The sequence below is a fragment of the Nyctereutes procyonoides genome, unplaced genomic scaffold (genome assembly GCF_905146905.1).
Source record: "Nyctereutes procyonoides isolate TBG_1078 unplaced genomic scaffold, NYPRO_anot_genome, whole genome shotgun sequence".
NCBI classification, from domain to species: domain Eukaryota; kingdom Metazoa; phylum Chordata; class Mammalia; order Carnivora; family Canidae; genus Nyctereutes; species Nyctereutes procyonoides.
The window spans coordinates 36,373,307-36,391,535 of NW_026575047.1; the positions used below are offsets into that span (position 1 = coordinate 36,373,307).

The window sequence follows — 18,229 nt, forward strand, 5'->3', positions numbered from 1 at the left end:
GATTTCGTGCCTGCCTTTGGTCCAGGGCATGGTCCTGGAGACCCGGGATCGAGTCCCATATCGGGCTCCCTGCATGGATTCTGCTTCTTCCTCTGCCTGTGTCCCTGTCTCTCTCTGTGTGTCTCTCATGAATAAAAAAATAAAATACTTTTTAAAGATAACACACACACAAATCTGACAATCCAGGCATTGTGGAAAATCATTTGGCAAGCCTAGAAACAGACTCTTAACTCTAGAGAAGACACTACTGGTTACCAGAGGTGGGGGGACTAGAAACAGGTAATGGGGTTTCTTAGGTTAATTGCATATATACTAACCCATGCATGCACAGGTGCGTGCACATGCACACACACACACACACACACCTATGCATACACATCTATTTATTTCTGCATCTGTGAATTCACCCGAAATCTCAAATGTCAACCCAGCACCACAGGATCATTATTACAGTTGACGCTGTTTTTCTTATTTGTAGCTTCTTTCTCTGACACTTTCTGACATGAAGCCTAGCTCTCATTACCTACAATACATTTCTTGGCTTATAGCCCGGTGACAGAAAAACAGTTTATTGCCTGGAATACTGTGTTTGTGTGGGATACTTCTAATTTTAACTATCTGAGGAAACTCCATACTGTTTTCCAGAGTGTTTGCACCAGTGTGCATCCCCACCAACAGTGCAAGAGGATTCCCCTTTCTCCACATCCTCACCAACATTTGTTTCTGTTGTTGATTTTAGCTATTCTGACAGGTATGACATATCTCACTGTAGTTTTGATATTTCACTTCCCTGATGATGAGTGATGTGGGGCATCTTTTCATGTGTCTGTTGGCCATATGAATGTCTTCCTCAGAGAAATGTCTGTTCATTTCTTCTGAACTTTTTGTAATTGCATTATTCATATTTTGGGTGTTGAGTTCTATAAGTTTGTTATGTATTTTGGGTACCAACCCTTTATCGTATATGTCATGTGCAAATATCTTCTCCTATTCCATAGATTGTCCTTTAGTTTTGTTGATTATTTCCTTCACTGTGCAGAAGCTTTTTATTTTGCTTAAGTCCCATTAATATATTTTTGCTTTTGTCTTCCTTGCCTCAGGAGACATATATAGAAATAAGTTGCTATGGCCAATGTCAAAGAAGTTATTGCCTGTGTTCTCTTCTAAGATTTTAATTGTTTCAGGTGTTTTATTTAGATCTTTACTTGGATTTATTTTTGTGTATGGTATAAATAAAGTGGTCCAGCTTCATACTTCTGCATGTTGCTATCAAGTTTTTCCAACACCATTTGTTGAAGAGACTGTCTTTTCCCATTGGATATTCTTTCCTGCTTTGTCAATTAGTTGACCATATAGTTATGAGTACATTTCTGGGTTTTCTATTCTGTTTCATTGATCTATGTGTCTATTTTTGTGCCAATACCAATTTCTTAGTTGTGATCACTGTATTATGGTTATGTAAGATGTCAAGGCTAAAGGAATTTAGGTGAAGGGGATACCAGAATTCCCTGCAGTGCTTTTGTAACTCTTAGTCATCTCAGTATAAAAAATTAAAAAAAAAATAGTTTGACCTAGTCTGCCTGACTCATTACCTAATGAAGGAAGCCCTCTATCCATCACCTATCAATAAATTTACTTCTAATTTTCGAGGTCATTCTACACAACTGACAATATGTTAGATGCTGGTACTGGGAGTAAGCTTCACCTGGCAGAGGCCAGGGTTCAGTAAAGAGCTGTGGAATGTTGCCCAAAGCTTGAGAAGGGGAATTGGGGAGCTATTCATGAATACCTGCCCTGTTGGAACCTTCCCTCTCTTTGCACTTGGGAATTAGGGCTTGTTGCAAATTTCACCTATCCTCTGTTTATTTCAAAGAAAAGCCTGGGGATGATCTCTCCTTATATTTTCCTAGAATGACATTTTTCACCTTTTCTCTAGTTGATATGTAAGAAATAGAGTATTTGGGTATTTATTTCATCATGTACATGAGAGGACCCAAGCCTTGCTCAGACTATAAACTGGATTTTTCAGTATCCTTGTGTAGTTACTGCAGGTCATAAAGTATTTGAGACTACCAAGAAAATAGTAGGGAGTTCCTAGGGAAATTTATCTGATTTGGAAATGACATCCAATTTCCTGTCCCTCCAATCCTGTCCCTCCAATCCTTGTAACCCACATAGGCCTTAGTTTGATGAGAGAGAGAGAGAGAGAGAGAGAGAGAGAGAGAGAGAGAATAAAAGGGAAGAAAAGAAAAGAGAAAGGAAGGAGGGAAAAGAAAGAGAGAGAGAGAAGGAAGGAAGGAACAAAGGAAGGAGGAGAAGAAGGGAGGAGGGAAAGAGGAGAGAAGTGAGAAGGAAAGACAAAACTATATTTTTAGACATTTGAGGTGTCCAATTGCTCGGCCTCATGAGGTTAAGAGTCTCACAAGTTACTCTACAATGATTGATTTTTCTTCAATGAACGACCTTAGAAACCCCAAGGCTCAAGGCAAATGGCAAGGAATCTCAAATTCAATGACTGTGACTGTAAAGACTCACTGCCAATCTTCAAGCGTGAAATGGCTGGAACACAGAGGAAGGGCTTCCTCACCAGCCGCTGCCAAAAAGCCTTTAGGTGCAGACATCTCTCAAGTCCATTCCTAAACTCATAAAGGGCCAAAAATAAAAGGGTATTAGTACCTCCTGCTCTCCTACTACCACCTACTTCTCTGATGTCTCAGGCCATCCACTTGGGACTCAAGCCCTTCTGTCCTTGACATGGTTTGCATTACAGTCCCCAGGTTGCAAACGTTTGGGGTAAGGGAGTCAGAGGGAATCTTGTGTGATCTGTCCTGTATCTTGTAACCCACTCTTCCTAGGACAGGCCGGGGCAGCGAGCCCATCAGGTTTGCTCCCGGATTCACAAGCCAAGGTGACGATACTCAAGGCTGCCAGAAATGACACAAATAAGCCACCCACATTTATAAGGATGCCACTGAATAATCAAAGTAAATTTATTTCTGAATTACTTAAGGGTCATGAGAGAAACATTAATTCTTATATTATAGGAACAGTAGTAAAATACAGTACACAGGAATGTCACTTGAATGATAAGACAAAAGTACAATAGCAAATGAAAAATAGCAACTTTAAATACAAAGACAAAGCAATTTAATCAGAAATTTTGTTAATAAGAAAAAATATATGTCCCATGTCTTTATTACATACTGTACAAAATAAAATATTGCACCTTTAAGTCATATAATAAATATGTACAAAGAGTATTTTACAAATGATCTTTCTTTTAACTTAAAAACCTTCAACAATCAAGTGTGATTGATGATTAGCAACCCATGGGCTGGTGTGTGCCCTTCACATCCCTATCCATCCCGGCCACCAAACCCTCCATGTACAGTAGTGCTCATTGCCAGTGTCAGTGAGGCTGAAGTTAGAACACGAGAGCCGGTGCTCAGAATATATGGTAGAGAGACTCAGCAAGCTTGTCCACAGACAAACCCAAAGCCCTCATGTGCTGTTCACTTATTTGTGATCAGGGACGAGGTGCAGCACAACCCGCCTTGGGTGACGTGGTGGCCAACCGGCCGTGGGCAGCACAGGTACAGGTAGCAGGGATGCTGAGTAAGGAGGGATGGCCATTTCCTTGGGGTCATGTGCCATCTAAAGACATAACTGGTAGGATATAAGGGAAAAAAGCCCCAGAACCTAATCAGCTTTAACAATTTCACGCAAGCCCCGGACTACTTCAGCAGAGACAATTCATTCCAAATTGACCCTCCACCCTGACAGTATCACTAACACCAGCACTGGCCCCGGTCTAAACACAACCCAACGCAAGCAATCCAAAGCAACCCGACCTGGCCCTCGCCCCAACCGCCAAAGCCAACCAACTCCAGCCCTCCTCTGACAGAACCTCCGTTCTCACCTAACCCAATCCTGACACTTAAAAGGAACCCTAAACTTACCAAATCCTAACTCTGACCCTTAGCCCTAACATAACTTCTAGCCTAACCCAAGTTCACGTTGGATTTACCAACTAATCAGTTCGAATTAAAACAACTATTGACTATAAACAATCCTTTTCAACCAATATTTAGATTACTTTCTTATAATCTTCCTGGGAAATAAAAAAAATCCTTAGGAGTACTATTTTATGCATAAATTAGGTCTAATAAGGCTTTTTGATTTTCTGTTTGTGTGCAAGAGAACCGTGCTTAGAAAAAGTTTCATTCACAGCTCTTAAAAGAAAGCTTTGAACACACTTCAAAATCAGTAGAAAAGGTGAGCCTTCCCTCTCCTTTAATTTCCAAGATGCCTCATTTGGTCACAGATCTCTGGGCTTGTGAAACTGGCAGCGGCACTTACTCTGTCTTTTCTTCCCCGGATTCTATACAAGCAAGGACAAGATGCCACCCCGCCCCACCCCCGCCCGCTCCTTGGGTCAGTCAGTGCTGCAAACTTGTCCAGAGAGATTGCCTCTTATTTGCACACTAGACTTAAAGATCCACAAAAATGCCACTGGCGCCACTCATGCCACTTTAACAACTACTGGCCAGAGAGCTCCTAAAGTGTGAATGCCTATGAACCTGGTGAGATCCTAAAACCGAAGAGAAGAGGAAGTCAGCAGTTGCTGTGTGTCCCTCACGTCCTCAGGACATCCTGCCCTCTCTGGGTCTACACGTTACAGGAAGCAGCAGCCCGTGACAATGCACTGGGGAAGACACCAGCAGGGCCCCAAGTGCAATGGCACTCCTGCTACAGTATTTTTGTTCGTCCCAGAAAACATCATCTCAAAGAGCTGGGATTAAAAACCAGCCCTGGGGAAAACATTAGTATGAAATCCCACCAGTGGTGAGTTGGCATAGACCCCTGAATGCAGAATCTAGAGTTTTTAAAGAAATAACATGTTTCTGAATCAGCTACATGGGGAAAAGAGCTTTTACATTTCTGTTCTATCTTCACAGCAGCATTACGACTCCACCACAGGTTTACCCTTCTTGACATGACCGGCAGCACCTCTGTTTGTAGAGATCCAGCGAACACAAACTGAGATGCTTTACAAACATACAGTAGTGAGTTGTGTCTGAGCAGTCTCCTGCAAAAAAAGAAAAAAAAAAGATATCCACTGAACATATAGCTCATTAGAGAAGTAAACACGCACACACACACACACACACACACACTTTGAGTTAATGACAAGCGTATACTGCATGATCAGAGTGAGCTGGAGAAACTGGGCTTGGATTCACAGCCCTGGGAATACAGTCAGTGGCACTGTGACAGTGCCAGGTGGTGACAGCTGGCACCTGGACTTGTGGGGGAGCCCAGCATCACGGAGAGAGCTGTTATATCACTTTGTCTTATACCTGAAACTAATGCAACGTTGTGCATCAGCTAGGCTCAAATACGAAAAACTGAACACAGCCCCACCCCACTAGGCTTGGGTGAGAACCATGGCCCCACATGACAGCCATCATAACCGGACCTTCCGTCTCAGCCAGGCCAAGTGGCTTCACCTGCTCTCCAGGCCTCACGGCCCCTCTGGCCTCAGTTCTTAGAACAAGGGAGCATGGACCCCTGGGAGAGCTGATAAAAATGATGGACCTGTGTCCTATCAAAATATATTTATGATTAAATTTCATAAAATAACAGTTATATATATAATATAAGAATATATGCATATATGAACATCTATGTCAAATTGTTAAGAATCCTCATCCTAGCAGATGAGACAGAAAGGGAGTGTTTGATGAGCCCCTACGAGCCAAGGCCGCTGACACCCAACTGATCTCCTGTTATCTAAAGAATGCTGAGCACCCAGAGCAAAGCTGCAGACCTCCCCAGGTCCCAGGGCGCCACGTGCATCCTGAGCGGCCCATCAGCCAGAACCTACAAGGTGGGTGCCCCCGGGGGTCTGGCTGGGACAAGGCTGCCGGGTAGGTGGTGGCAGCTGGGAGGAACACCTACTATCACAGGAAGGCCCAAGGCAGTGCCGCCAGGAAGCCGGTCTCTTCTCCTGCACACAGTGTCTCTCAGCCACCGGCCTGCAGCTGCTGGCACGCACACACTCCACCTTCCGAGACTGGAAGCCCCGGCCGCAGGCAGCGGTGCAGGGTCTCCACGGGCCGGTGCGCCAGCACGTGTCACAAGCCCTGGAAGAGCAGTTCCTCCTCAAGCTGGGTCTGGACGAGGAAACAAAACAGAAAACAAGGGAAAAAACAAAAAGTGGAACATGGAAAAAGCGGGATGTCACTTCCCGCTGGGATCAGGCCGTTTACCAAGTACCGTATTTTCAATGCACTAAAGGTTTCCCAATTAGGAACCTATTGGTCTGGTGCATGCTTTGCATGGTGCATGGCTAGTAAAGCAAAGTGCATGATGCATGGCTGGTGGTGCGATCGTGACTATGATGGGCGTGCAAACCACCACTTCTCACACATAGTCAAGACTCAGGCCTCCAGAGATGCGCCCTCCTGATAAGCTGGAGCAGCTCAACTTAAGCAAGGAAGACAGGAGTGGCTCACAATCCGTCACTTAAAGTCTGCTAACAACCTTTCAGTTTTGTTGATCTAAGACCTTGGGCTAAATTCCGTAGGAGTGTAAGCCTGCGTGTGAGCCAAGCTCATCTGCTAGGAGACGGTACTCTTATATAGACAGTTAGGCCACACCATGACTCATAGTCCATTAACAGAGACCATTTGGGGACAGGGACCTAGCTCCAGTTCCTCGCCCTCGCGAACAGAACAGAAAGTTGGTGCCCTCTGATTTTGGAAGATGCTTATTCACCCCAGAAGGGAGAGTCCGCTTAGCGGAGCCACTCTTGGGTCCTGGGAGATATCTCCGCCGTACCTGAGAATGTCTCCAACCCCACAGGTGGTGGGAAGAGAGCCCTGGCATGACTGAACTGGCTTAGGAACTGTTTTCCTTCCAGGAATTTGGATGTTGCTAGAACAAGATCTGTAAACCTGAAGGCTAGGGCAGTGCTAGTCATATTTTGCCACACAGGCCAGAGAAATAGAAAAAAAAACAGTAATATTCAGAAAAAAAAAAAGAAAGAAGAAAGCAAAACACAGAAAGCTGCAGAGACAAGAGGAGGTAAAAAAAAACCAGTGACTTCTCATTTCTTGGTCCAAGTCCTTGCATCCTCCCTTTGGATTCTTGAGGCATTTTTGTGTTCCCGTAAAAGGCTCCTTAGCAGTGCACGTGATCTGTAAGGAGTGCAGAAACCCCACTGGAAATGTAGCAGGATGGGGAAAACCTGATGGCTCCTTCAGGGAAGAGTATTACAGAGTTGGAAGCAGTACTATGACTAGCCAGTAGAGGGAGACCCCATCCTCCATCAGAAGATTTATTTGAACAACAGGGTCACACACCAAACTGCAAGATTTTACACGGGAAGAGGAGTGTGTCCTGTTAATTCCAGGGCTTTATTTTCCCCACTGGGTATGAATCAGAGGGGCCAGAAGTTTAGTTGCTTTGGACAACCGGGCAGAGACCCAGTACTTCTCAGCCATCCACTGCTCCCCCCATGTAAGAGATATGCTTTTTCTACTCAAAAAATTTGAAAAAATATTCACAGAATATACAATAAAAAAGTATTTTAAAAGGATATCAAATTGTTGTGCACAAGTGTTGGTTGGTCCTTTCTTAATAAGAAATTGCCCACCTTTTGTCCATAAATCATACTGAGCTGACTTGTGTTGTTTCCAGCCCAAAGAATCTTCTGCTCCAATGGAAGGCAGGGCCAGTGGGAAGTCAGAAGGAGCTCCAGAGCTTATACACGAGGAGAGGACATAGGAGCTAGAGACCAACATGGAGGCTGAAGCTCAGGAGGCTAGTCATTAAAGACCCAGTGGAAGAAAGAGAGGTTGGTCCAGCAAGAACATCCCATATCCTCCCGGCCAGGGATAGGACTAGGGATGGGGATGCCCAAGCTAGGGGGACATGGTCTGGGCACCAGATACATCTATGCATGGGAGCTCGTGTGCTGTCCTATATCACACATCACACCCCCCCTCCTCTTCGGTTATGCCCACATCCCCAGAGGCCCCCCAGGTCCAAAAGAAGAAGCTGTGAGCAGCCTGCTCGCCTCTGATCCTCCACCCCTGGCCACTGATACCATCACTCCAACAGCAGGGCCCGACTCCAGGACTCGAGGTCCCCAGCCTGCCCACTGCTCCCTCCCCTAGGGTGCTAAAGGGACAGTGACACCACCTCTTCCTTCTCCAGCCCATGGTCAGCTCACCCAGGCAGCAGAACAGGCCTGTAGAGAAAACACGGCAGAGACCACAAGAGGAACGCACAGCAGCTCCCTCACTGAGTCCTTCACCCACAAACCTCCAGGTATTTGGAGGAGACTCCCAGCATGAAAGCAAAGCACCAGGATGTAAAAGCAGAAGAGCCAAGCCTGGATGAAGCAGGGGTGATGCAGAAAAATGAAAGCCAATCTGATCCGTCTCCTCACTCAACCCCAGGAAATTTTCTTCTATTATTTCTTTTAAATAGTTTCACACACACACACACACACACACACACACAACCACACATTTTCAGTTCATCTCCACATCTTTTTCAGTTCACATTTTCAGTTCATCTCCACATCTTTTTCTTTTCTTTTTTTTCTTAAGATTTATTGATTTGAGAATGAGAGAGAAAGAACATGAGTGGGGGAAGCGGCAGAGGGGAGAGAGAGAAGCAGACTCCCTGCTGAGCAGGGAACCCAATGGGGTATCCGATCCCAGGACTCCAGGATCACCACCTGAGATAAAGGCAGATGCCTAAGAGATAAAGGCAGACGCCTAACAGACTGAGCTGCCCAGGTGCCCCCACATCTCTTTTTCTTTCTTTTTTTTCTTTTCTTTTTCTTTTTTTTCTTTTCTTTTCTACATCTCTTTTTCTAAAGCCACATTTGGCCATTTATTGAACCTTCTTACAGACCCTTCCATGCCTTCTACCTTCTCCAGTATATTTCTGCTTCTTGTTTTTGCTGCCATTGGTTGGAAAGAGTGTGGCACATCCAGTGTGTGTCCTGAAAGGAGAACATTGTGGCTGGAGCACCAAGAGTGAGGGGGTGTGAGGTTTGGGATGGGGCTGTAAGGGGAGGGAAGAGGGGCACATGGGTGGCTCAGTTGATTAAGTCTCAAGTACACTTGATTTTGACTCAGGTTGTGATCTTGGGGTCCTGGGATCAGGCTCTGAGTTGGGCTTCGTGCTCAGCAGGGAGTGTACTCAAGATTCTCTCTCTCTCTCTCCGCCCCTCCCCCATGTTCTCTCTCTTTCTCTAAAAATAAATAAATAAATCTTTTAAAAAATAAGTAAAGGGAGGGAAGAGTTGACCATGTGGTGTTTTCTAGACCACATCACAGACTTTGGTCCCCCTTCTTCCTAAGATCAAGTGAGATCTCTAAAGTTATTTCAGTCTGTTGGGGAGGTGTGGTGGTGGTGATGATGCTATCAGATTTGATTTTGGAAAGGGCTGCTCAGGCTGCAGTGTGAGGAGTGGCTAGGTAGGAGCAACAGGTGGAGGGGGACCAGCAGGATGGCCTGGCTATGGGTACCCATGGTAGAGATGGAAAAAAAAAGTGAATGGGTTTGAGAAAAAGATACAAGGAATCAAAAGGTACATAAAAAGTAATCAGAGGGTGGTTCAGTCTATTGGGCATCTGATTCTTTATCTGGGCTCAGGTCATGACCTTGAGATCATGAGACTGAGCCCCACACTGGGCTCCACACTAAGCGAGGAGCCTGCTTTAGATTCTCTCTCTCCCTCTGCCTCTGCCCTTCCCCCCTTCTCGCGAGCATGTGCATGTGTTCTCTGTCTCTCTCTCTCAAAAAAGTAATCAGAAAAGCACAAATTACAAAGGATGTAATTTTTCATCCATCAGGTTGGCAACATTTTTAAAAAGACTGAAACCCAGATAATATTCATAAAAAGGGGAAACCCTCCTACACTCTTGGTATAGACATTTTGATGGTAACTCAGTAGCATCAGAATTATGCCTGTCAATTCCATTCCATTCCATACCAAAAACTATCCTACAAGCATATAACCCTCAGTGCATAAAGTTGTATGTTCTGGGATATTTCCTGCAGCATTTATTTGCAATAGCAAAAAACGAAACAAAACAAAAACCCCAAAACCAACCTGAAACAATTCAATGCCCATCAACAATGGAATGAGGTAATGTTAAATAGTGAAAAAGAGCAAAGTGCGTCTTACGTACTAAGATGGGGGAAAAGTCTGTAATGTAGTGTTTAAGTTTAAAAAGCAAGTTTCGGAAAAATACATCAGTTATGTTAAAAAGAAAGCTCAATCCGCATATGAATCTGTGTTGTAAGCATCTCTGAGAATGCAAAGTGAAACATCTGGGTAATGCACATCAGCCTGTGTGTGGTCTCTATCTTCTCAGCAAAAGACAAAACTAGGTTGTCTGTTGAGAGGAGGGCAGCTGTTCCAAACAACTTCCATTTCAGGAAAATAGTTCTGGCTTGAGCTGTGTTGTGGGGAATAGGAAATGCGGCGGATTCTACACTGCCAAACCTTACTGAAGGCTCAAAATGGAAACTGAGCCAACTGTCAAGGTCATTTCCTGTTCTCTGGCAACACTCAGGGTGGGGAGGAGGGAAGAGGAGCCATATCTCGAGCACCTGCTATGACCCAGGCTGCTTAGGGGCTCCGCGCTAGCCAACTACTCAAAACTTCCCAACCATAATTTTACGTGGACGGTACTATCCCAATTTGCAAATTAGGAGGCTGGGTAGCCCAGGTCACACAACAAAAGAAGGAGAGAATTCAGAATTCCTTCATGCTTGCTGGGGAGCGCTTCCCTGGGATGGTGGAGTGACCAGGCAGAAGGAGCCTGGGTCTCTGGGTGACCTCATGAAACAATGCTCTCTACCCCAAACCATGCACCAGCCTTGACTTCTACACAAGAGAAAAGCAAACTCCTTTCTTGTTTAAGCCCCATCACAAGGCAAAAGCTGATTTCATTCTCTGCTAAACCCCTGTGCCAACATCCTAAACAACATAGTTTCTAGACAGAGGAATACCGTGGTTCACTGAACACATTAGGAAGACGTAATCTGTAAACTTAAATATTATTAGGCTTGACCAAATTTGTATATAGAGGGAAAATATCTGTTCTCAGTGTTACTCTCTTTTTTTTTTTCTCTTTGGGGTATCCCTCTCTCAAGATGTTTAACATTCAAATAATTTGTACTTATACTTGTACATAGTAGTTAATATTTCAGTATGATGTATACTATCGAGGATGGCACAATCAGAAGTCATCATTGGATAGGAATTGTCAATTGTGAGAGGTGGTAGACAGAAGAAGTCATTCGTTTCATTTTTCAAGCATTCACAGCCACGGACTGATGCAGATGATGATTCATGTCACCCTGGGGCAGGGCCATTACCTCCTTCTGTCATCGCAACGGGGGTCAGAGCTGTTGTGGTGTTGACAAACTGCATGATGCTGCTGCATCCTGCCAGGGCGGCCCAGGCAACGTAGAGGACACTAGAACAAAAGCACAAGGCAGCATAAACAACATTGTGAGGTCACGCGTGCTGTGGTACCACAAGGTCACACACCAAACCCCAGCTACAGGGGACCAGTGGTTCCCCAGGGGAGGTCATGGAAGTTGGGAGGGCCAGACAGCCTTCCCTCAGAGCCAGGAAGATTACCTGAGCATCTTCCTCCTCCTCTTCCTCCTCCCCCCCAAACCCTGCCCAGAAACGTAGACCATCTCTGGGGAGAAGGGAAAAAAAAGATGGGGCCAACCTCTAACTGACAGGGCTTAGGTCCAGAAATGATGATGCTTAAAGCCACAAGCGACTGCCAAGTTTGGGTTTTCTTGCTCTGAGTGAAAGTGGAGGCTTGTGTGTCAAGGTGAGTTCAAATGTAGAAAAAAAAATTTTCTGACATGAGGTTCTTAAATTTTCCTGTAGTCATAATATTAATTTTCCTTATACTCTGTCTTATGCTTGAAAAGGCCTTTTCCCATCACACTGGTCCTATTTCCATTCACCTTCCCGGTCATGTCCTTTATAGCACCAAAGTTTTTAATTTTTACATAGCCCAAAGACTGTGTTTTTGTTGTTGCAGCCTGTGCTTTTGGTGTCATATCTAAAAATACCATTTCCTAACCCAAGACATGAAGATTTATGTCTACATTTCTTCCAAGAGCTTTATAGTTTTAGCTCTTAAGTTTAGGTGTTTGATCCACTCTGAGTTAACTTTTTGCATATGGTATAAGCTAGAGATCCTACTTCATTTTTCTCTGTATGTGGATATACAGGGCTCTGGCACCATTTGTCAGAGATTATTCTTTCTCTGTTGAATGGTCTTGTCACCCTTGTAAGAAACCAACTGATACAGATATAGAAATTTATCTCTAGACCTAAAATTCTATTCCAGTGATCTATATCTCTATCCCTTGTTAGCACCACACTGTCTTGATTACTATATAGCTCTAATAAGTTTTGAAACCGACAAATTTGAGCCCTCTAAACTTGTTATTTTTTCAGGATTGTTTTGGCTATTCTGGGTCCTTCATATTTCCATATGAATTTTGGAATCAGCTTGTCAATTTCTGCAGAGAAGCCAGCTGGGATTTTATAGGGATTGTGTTGAATCTGTAGATTAATTTGGAAAGCCTGGTCAGCTTAACATTAAGTGTTCTGATCTATAAATATGGGATGTCTTTCCATTCATTTAGGCCTTCTCTAATTTCCTTTAAAAACCTCTTGTGGTTTAACACCATTTTTAATTTATTTTTTATAAAGATTTTATTTATTTATTCATGAGAGACACAGAGAGAAAGGCAGGGACATAAGTAGATGCAGAAGCAGACTCCTTGTGGGGAGCCTGATGTGGGACTCGATCCCAGGACCCTAGGATCACGACCTGAGCCAGAGGCAGATGCTCAACACAGAGCCACCCAGGTGCCCCAACACTATTTTTTTAAACCATTCTTCCAGTGTGGTTAATTACCTTTGAACTTTAAGCCCACTTTAACACGAGTCTGTCCTCTCATTACACTGCATGACTCAGTGTTACTCCTGCAGGAATGGTGCATTATTTTATTTACATCAGATCACACCAAGTAAAGAAGGTCAACCCACCCTTCTAATAAGTTTTCCTAAAAATTTCCTGTGCTCATTTGCTCTCCCTTATGAATGTCAGAATTACCTTAAGTTCCAAAAAAGAATTCTACTGTAGTTTTAGTTGGAATTTTATTATGTATTTCAGTTCATTTAGGGGAATAGATATCTTTATAGTATGGAGAGTACCTTTTATTTGTCCTTCTTTTCCTTTATCTGTTTCAATAGTGTACTCTATTTTTCTTCATAGGTTCTGTTTTGGTTAATTTTATTTGTCAACTTGGCTGGACCATAGTGTGTCTAGATATCTGGCACTTATTCCAAGTGCTTCTGTGAGGATGTTTTGGAGGAGATTAACATTTAAATAAGTAGTCAAGGCAAAGCAGATTATTCTAAGTGGGTGGGCCACACTCAATCAGTTGATGGGCCAGAAAGAGCAAAAAAACTGACCCTACCGCAAATAATAGGGAATTCCTTTTAATTGTCTTTGATCTGGAATATTGACTTTCTCTTGCTTTTTGACTTGAACTGAAATGCTGGCTCTTCCAGGGTCTGTGGCCTGCTGGCCTCTGGGCTGGAATGAATCTCCAGCTTCCCGACTCACTCTGCAACTCTTGGGACTTGGCGACCTCCATAACTGCATTAACTTGTTAACTCATGCATGTATGCACATGCAGGCGCAGCGCGCGCGCGCGCACACACACACACACACACACACACACACCCTACTGGTTCTGCTCCCCTGGAGGATACCTGCTAATACAGATACGTAGATTTTGGTACTGAGAAGTGGGGTGCTACCATAACAAATATCTAAACATGTGGAAGTGGGCTTTTGTACTGGGTGACAGGTAGAGTCTAGAAGAGTTTTGAGGTGCATACTTGAAAAAGCTGGACCGTGTTAGAAATATGAACATTTGATCTGATGAGGTTTCAGATGGAAATAAGGAAGAACTGGAGGAAAGGAGGAAAGGCAGTCGTCATTCTAAAATGGCAAAAATACAGGGTGCCTGGGTGACTCAGTGGGTTAAGCATCTGACTCTTGGTTTAGGCTTAGGTCATGATCTCAGGGTCATGAACTTGAGCTTCTGCGCTCAGCAGGGAGTCTGCTCAAGATTCTCTCTCCCTCTGTTCCTCCCCCTCCCCCACTCATGCACTTGTGCTCTCTCATGCACTCTCTTGTGTATACTTTCTCTGTCTCTCAAATAAATAAATAAATCTTTTAAAAAATTGCAGTTTGCAAATAAATAAATAAATCTTTTCAAAAAACAGCAAAACTTGGCTGAATTGTGGTCCAGTGTTTTGTGGATAATAGAACTTAAAAGGGACAAAATTGGATATTTCACTGGGGAGATTTCTAAGGAAAGTGTTCAGGGTACTTATAGGAGAATGTGAGGGTACAGATAAATTGAAGGAATCATTAAAGTAAAAAGGAACCATAACTCGAGGATTCAGAAAACTCTCAGTCCATCCATATTTCATTCAAAGAATGAGATTGTATGTTCTGGAGGGACCACTGCAGGTGTGGCTGTACCTTCACTCCATGGAGCTCCAAGGAGCTTACCCACGGAGTTAATCAGCCATCCCAGTAGAGGCCAAGAGTAGAGATAGAATTGTACCAGGAGAGATAAAGATGGGACCCAATTAATGAAGGCTTTAGAAACTGTGGATTCTACAGGATGGGATAAGCCATTCAGCTGCAAACATGCTTTATTCTTCAGGAAGAGGGAAGAATGACCCCAGATTCAGAGCTCACCAGGGTTGCCACTCCCACAACAAGCCCAGGGGGAGGCTGTTTCCTCCTCAATTTCCATGGGCCCCACTGCCCCTGCCTAGTGCTTCAGGGGCAGGACCACTCCAAAGAGCCATGTGGGAGAGACAGGCATGCTGTCTTGGGCCATTGGGGCAATGCCACTGCCCCGGTGGGTCTAGAGGGCAGAGCATCAAGCCAAAGAGGATTATTCTCAAGTGTTAAGATCTAATGGATTAGCCCTGCTAGAGTTTGGACTTGACTGGGACCCACCACCCCTTTCTTCTGATTTCTCTCTTTTGGAAAGGGAACATCTATCCTCTGCTTGTCCCATCACTGTATTTTGGAAGGATGTAACTTGTCTGCCTCCACAGCTTTGCAGCAGGAGAGGAATTCTGCATCAGGATGGCTTGCTTCTTACCCATAACTAATTTAGGTGACATTTGGTGAGACTTTGGATTTGAATTGAGGAAAGAATGGGACAAAACTTCTAAGGATACTGGGATGAGATGAATGTACTTTGCACATGAGAAGGACATGAATTTGGGAGAGAGGGTCAGAAGGCAGAATGTTATGGACCAAACTGTTTCCCCTCAAAATTTGTATGTGGAAGCCCTAACCCCCAAAGTGATTGTATTTGGAGACAGGCTCTATAAGGAGGTATTAAAGGTGAAATGAAGTCATAAGGGTGGGGCCTTCATCTGCTAGAAATTGTGTCCTTATAAGAAGAGGGAGAGGCACCAGAAATCAATCTCTCTGTCTGCACAGAGAAGGGGCCCCCTGAGGACACAGTGAGAAGGTGGCTGTCTTGAAGTGGGAAAGAGAGGTCTCATAAAACTAATACTGATAGAAACTTGATCTTAGACTTCCAGCCTCTGAATTTTGAGAAAATAAATTTCTACTCTTCCAGGTACACCAGTCTGTAGCATTTTGTTATGGCAACCCTAGCAGACTAACTAGGTTCCTAGACATTTCTTTTAAAAATTTTTTCCGGGATGCCTGGTGGCTCTGTGGTTGGGTGTCTGCCTTTGACTCAGGGCATGATCCTGGAGTCCCAGGATTGAGTCCCACATCGGGCTCCCTGTGAGGAGTCTGCTTCTTCCTCTGCCTATGTCTCTGCCTCTCTCTTTATGTCTCTCATGAATAATAAATAAGATCTTTTAAAAATTGTTTTTAAATTAAAAAAAATAAATTTTTTCTCAAACATTTTTTTATTTATAATTTTATTCAGGGTGGTATTTGGGATACGGGCTATGAGACTTTTGTGCACATGTTACTAACGTTCTTCTGCTTCTTCTCTTGAAGCCTTCTCTAATTCTGATGGCCCTGGGCCAGCCCGTCTTGGAACTTCTGTCACTGAGCTACTATATTCAAAGAATCCAACTCTGGTTCACCTTTACATGGGAAGACAGAGATACTAGGATTTCCAAATCTAATCCTTCACGTCAGATACATACATTAACTTTAGAAATCAATCAGATTATCCCCACCACCCAAAATTTTTTTTAAAAGAAACAACAACAACAAATGTATTAGAAGCAAAGTGACAATCACAGTTCTGTCAAAGCACTAGATTTGTCAGCTTGTACCTGGCCCCCTGGTTTGACGACCCACTGACCACAAGGATGAATGGAACATGGCCTTCTTCCTAGAGGTCTCTCTGTGGGAGCACATGCTCTTGGGGACACCACCTGCACAGTTCCATTGGCTTTGATACGCTTGCAGGCCACTTGCCGACTGTGGAATCCTTCACCGCAAGACACAGAGCACTCTGACCATGCACCCGTGAGCCACCTGAGAACAAAAACTATGGCAGCTTAGTGAGGACTGCAATGTCAGATCCCAGAGGGAGTGTCTGGAAAAGGAAAAATTGAGCAACAGAATTACCAGGTAGAGACAAGGAACACTGGGGTGGAGTCTGCACGTACATGAGCGCTGGCACTTGTGTGGCCCCAGGGAATACAGCTGGGGAAATATTAGGTGGGAATTTCAAAAAGATGATTTCAATTTCAACTCACTGAAACTAAGGGGAGAAAATAATTTTAAAACACATAGGTGCTATTTGCTCTATGAGATATTTACATGTTATTGCTATTCTTGTAGGGAAGACACCAATGTCCAAGAGGGTCAATAACTTGGTTATGGCCACATAACCACATGCCAGCAGAGCTGGGGTTGGTCTAGGCTTACTGACCCTGAAGTTCAGCAGAGCAGGGGTTCCTAACCTGAGCTCTGTGGTGTTCCAAGGGACCACGCACCCGGATAGACAAAGAATTACCTCTTCATCATCACTGAGCTACGACTGAAACTTAGTATTCCTTTTGTTATAAAAATGTCAGTCACAAAATACGGTAGTACTAGCAATATCTGGGATTTTGTTAACCAATGGAAATCATAGATGTTTTTACATGACATAATAACTGTGGGAGGCATCTCAAAATGTCATTTATATTTATCACTTCAAAATTAATGTACTGCTAGGTATTACAGTATTAACAGAGAAACAAATCCATGACTGTACCATCATTTTTTAACATGTTAATACTGTATTTCAATGTCTTTGGTTTCCTTTGTGATTGAATATATTCTATTTTACAGATTTAAAACCGTCATTCCCCAGGCTTCTCCAGACAACCAGAGGTGTCTGTGGCACAGAAAGATGAAGGACCCTCTGTGTGGAGAGCCCTAGGGTTATATGACATCTAAGTCATCTCTCGTAGATGTGAAAGTAGACAGCTGCTTATTCTAGGAATGTGCATAGGTTTGAGAATACTTAATAAACACGGTTGCTGGTAAATTTTTTCCACTTTGTTAAGAGCCGAGAATTGACATAACCAGCTCCCCCGAGTTACTGCCACAGCGGCTCACTGCTTCCCGAGGGACAGATGACTCTGCGAGACCTTTCTCCACAGAACAGGACAGGTGTGGAGAGACACGTCAGCCAGGGTGCCTCCGATGGCCACAACCCTTCGAGAACACGCTCCCAGGCAACTGTTTGTTTTCCAGTGTGGCCCTGCTTCCCTCCTCCCTCCAAGACCCAGGTCAGCAGATCTAGTGTGGACCTTTGTATGAGGGCAGTGAGCTCTCCAACATAGTACCTGTCTCATGGCTGTGCTGCATAAATGCTACTGTTATTACATTTTATTTCATTTTATTTTACTGGGGATGTTGGTGCCATTTGGTCAGTTACCTGCCAGGGACTCTGTGATTCAATCAATCATTCATTCACTCCATACATATTTGTGGAAGGTGCACAATGGGGCAGACATTGTGCTAAGTGCTGGGAATAAGATGTTCTGCAAACAGCTGTGGATTTACCTCCTGGGACAGGACTGTCTAGCAGGAGAACAAGATAGATCATGGTAAGATGAAGATGAATG

General features: G+C 43.9%; 1 protein-coding gene across 2 annotated transcripts in view; it reads right to left on the minus strand.

Annotated features, from left to right (window-relative positions):
- Positions 1–2,972: 2,972 nt before the first annotated feature.
- The window catches only part of ADAMTSL3 (ADAMTS like 3), a 339,164-nt gene continuing 323,907 nt past the window's right edge, over positions 2,973–18,229 (minus strand). For both annotated transcript variants that reach the window (XM_055326615.1, XM_055326614.1), the window contains 4 exons: positions 16,439–16,643; positions 11,413–11,513; positions 5,962–6,176; positions 2,973–5,089 (listed from right to left, as the gene is read on the minus strand). In XM_055326615.1, the coding sequence (XP_055182590.1) occupies positions 4,983–5,089; positions 5,962–6,176; positions 11,413–11,513; positions 16,439–16,643 (628 nt within the window). In that variant the 3' untranslated portion in view covers positions 2,973–4,982. The remainder of the gene's footprint in view (positions 5,090–5,961; positions 6,177–11,412; positions 11,514–16,438; positions 16,644–18,229) is intronic.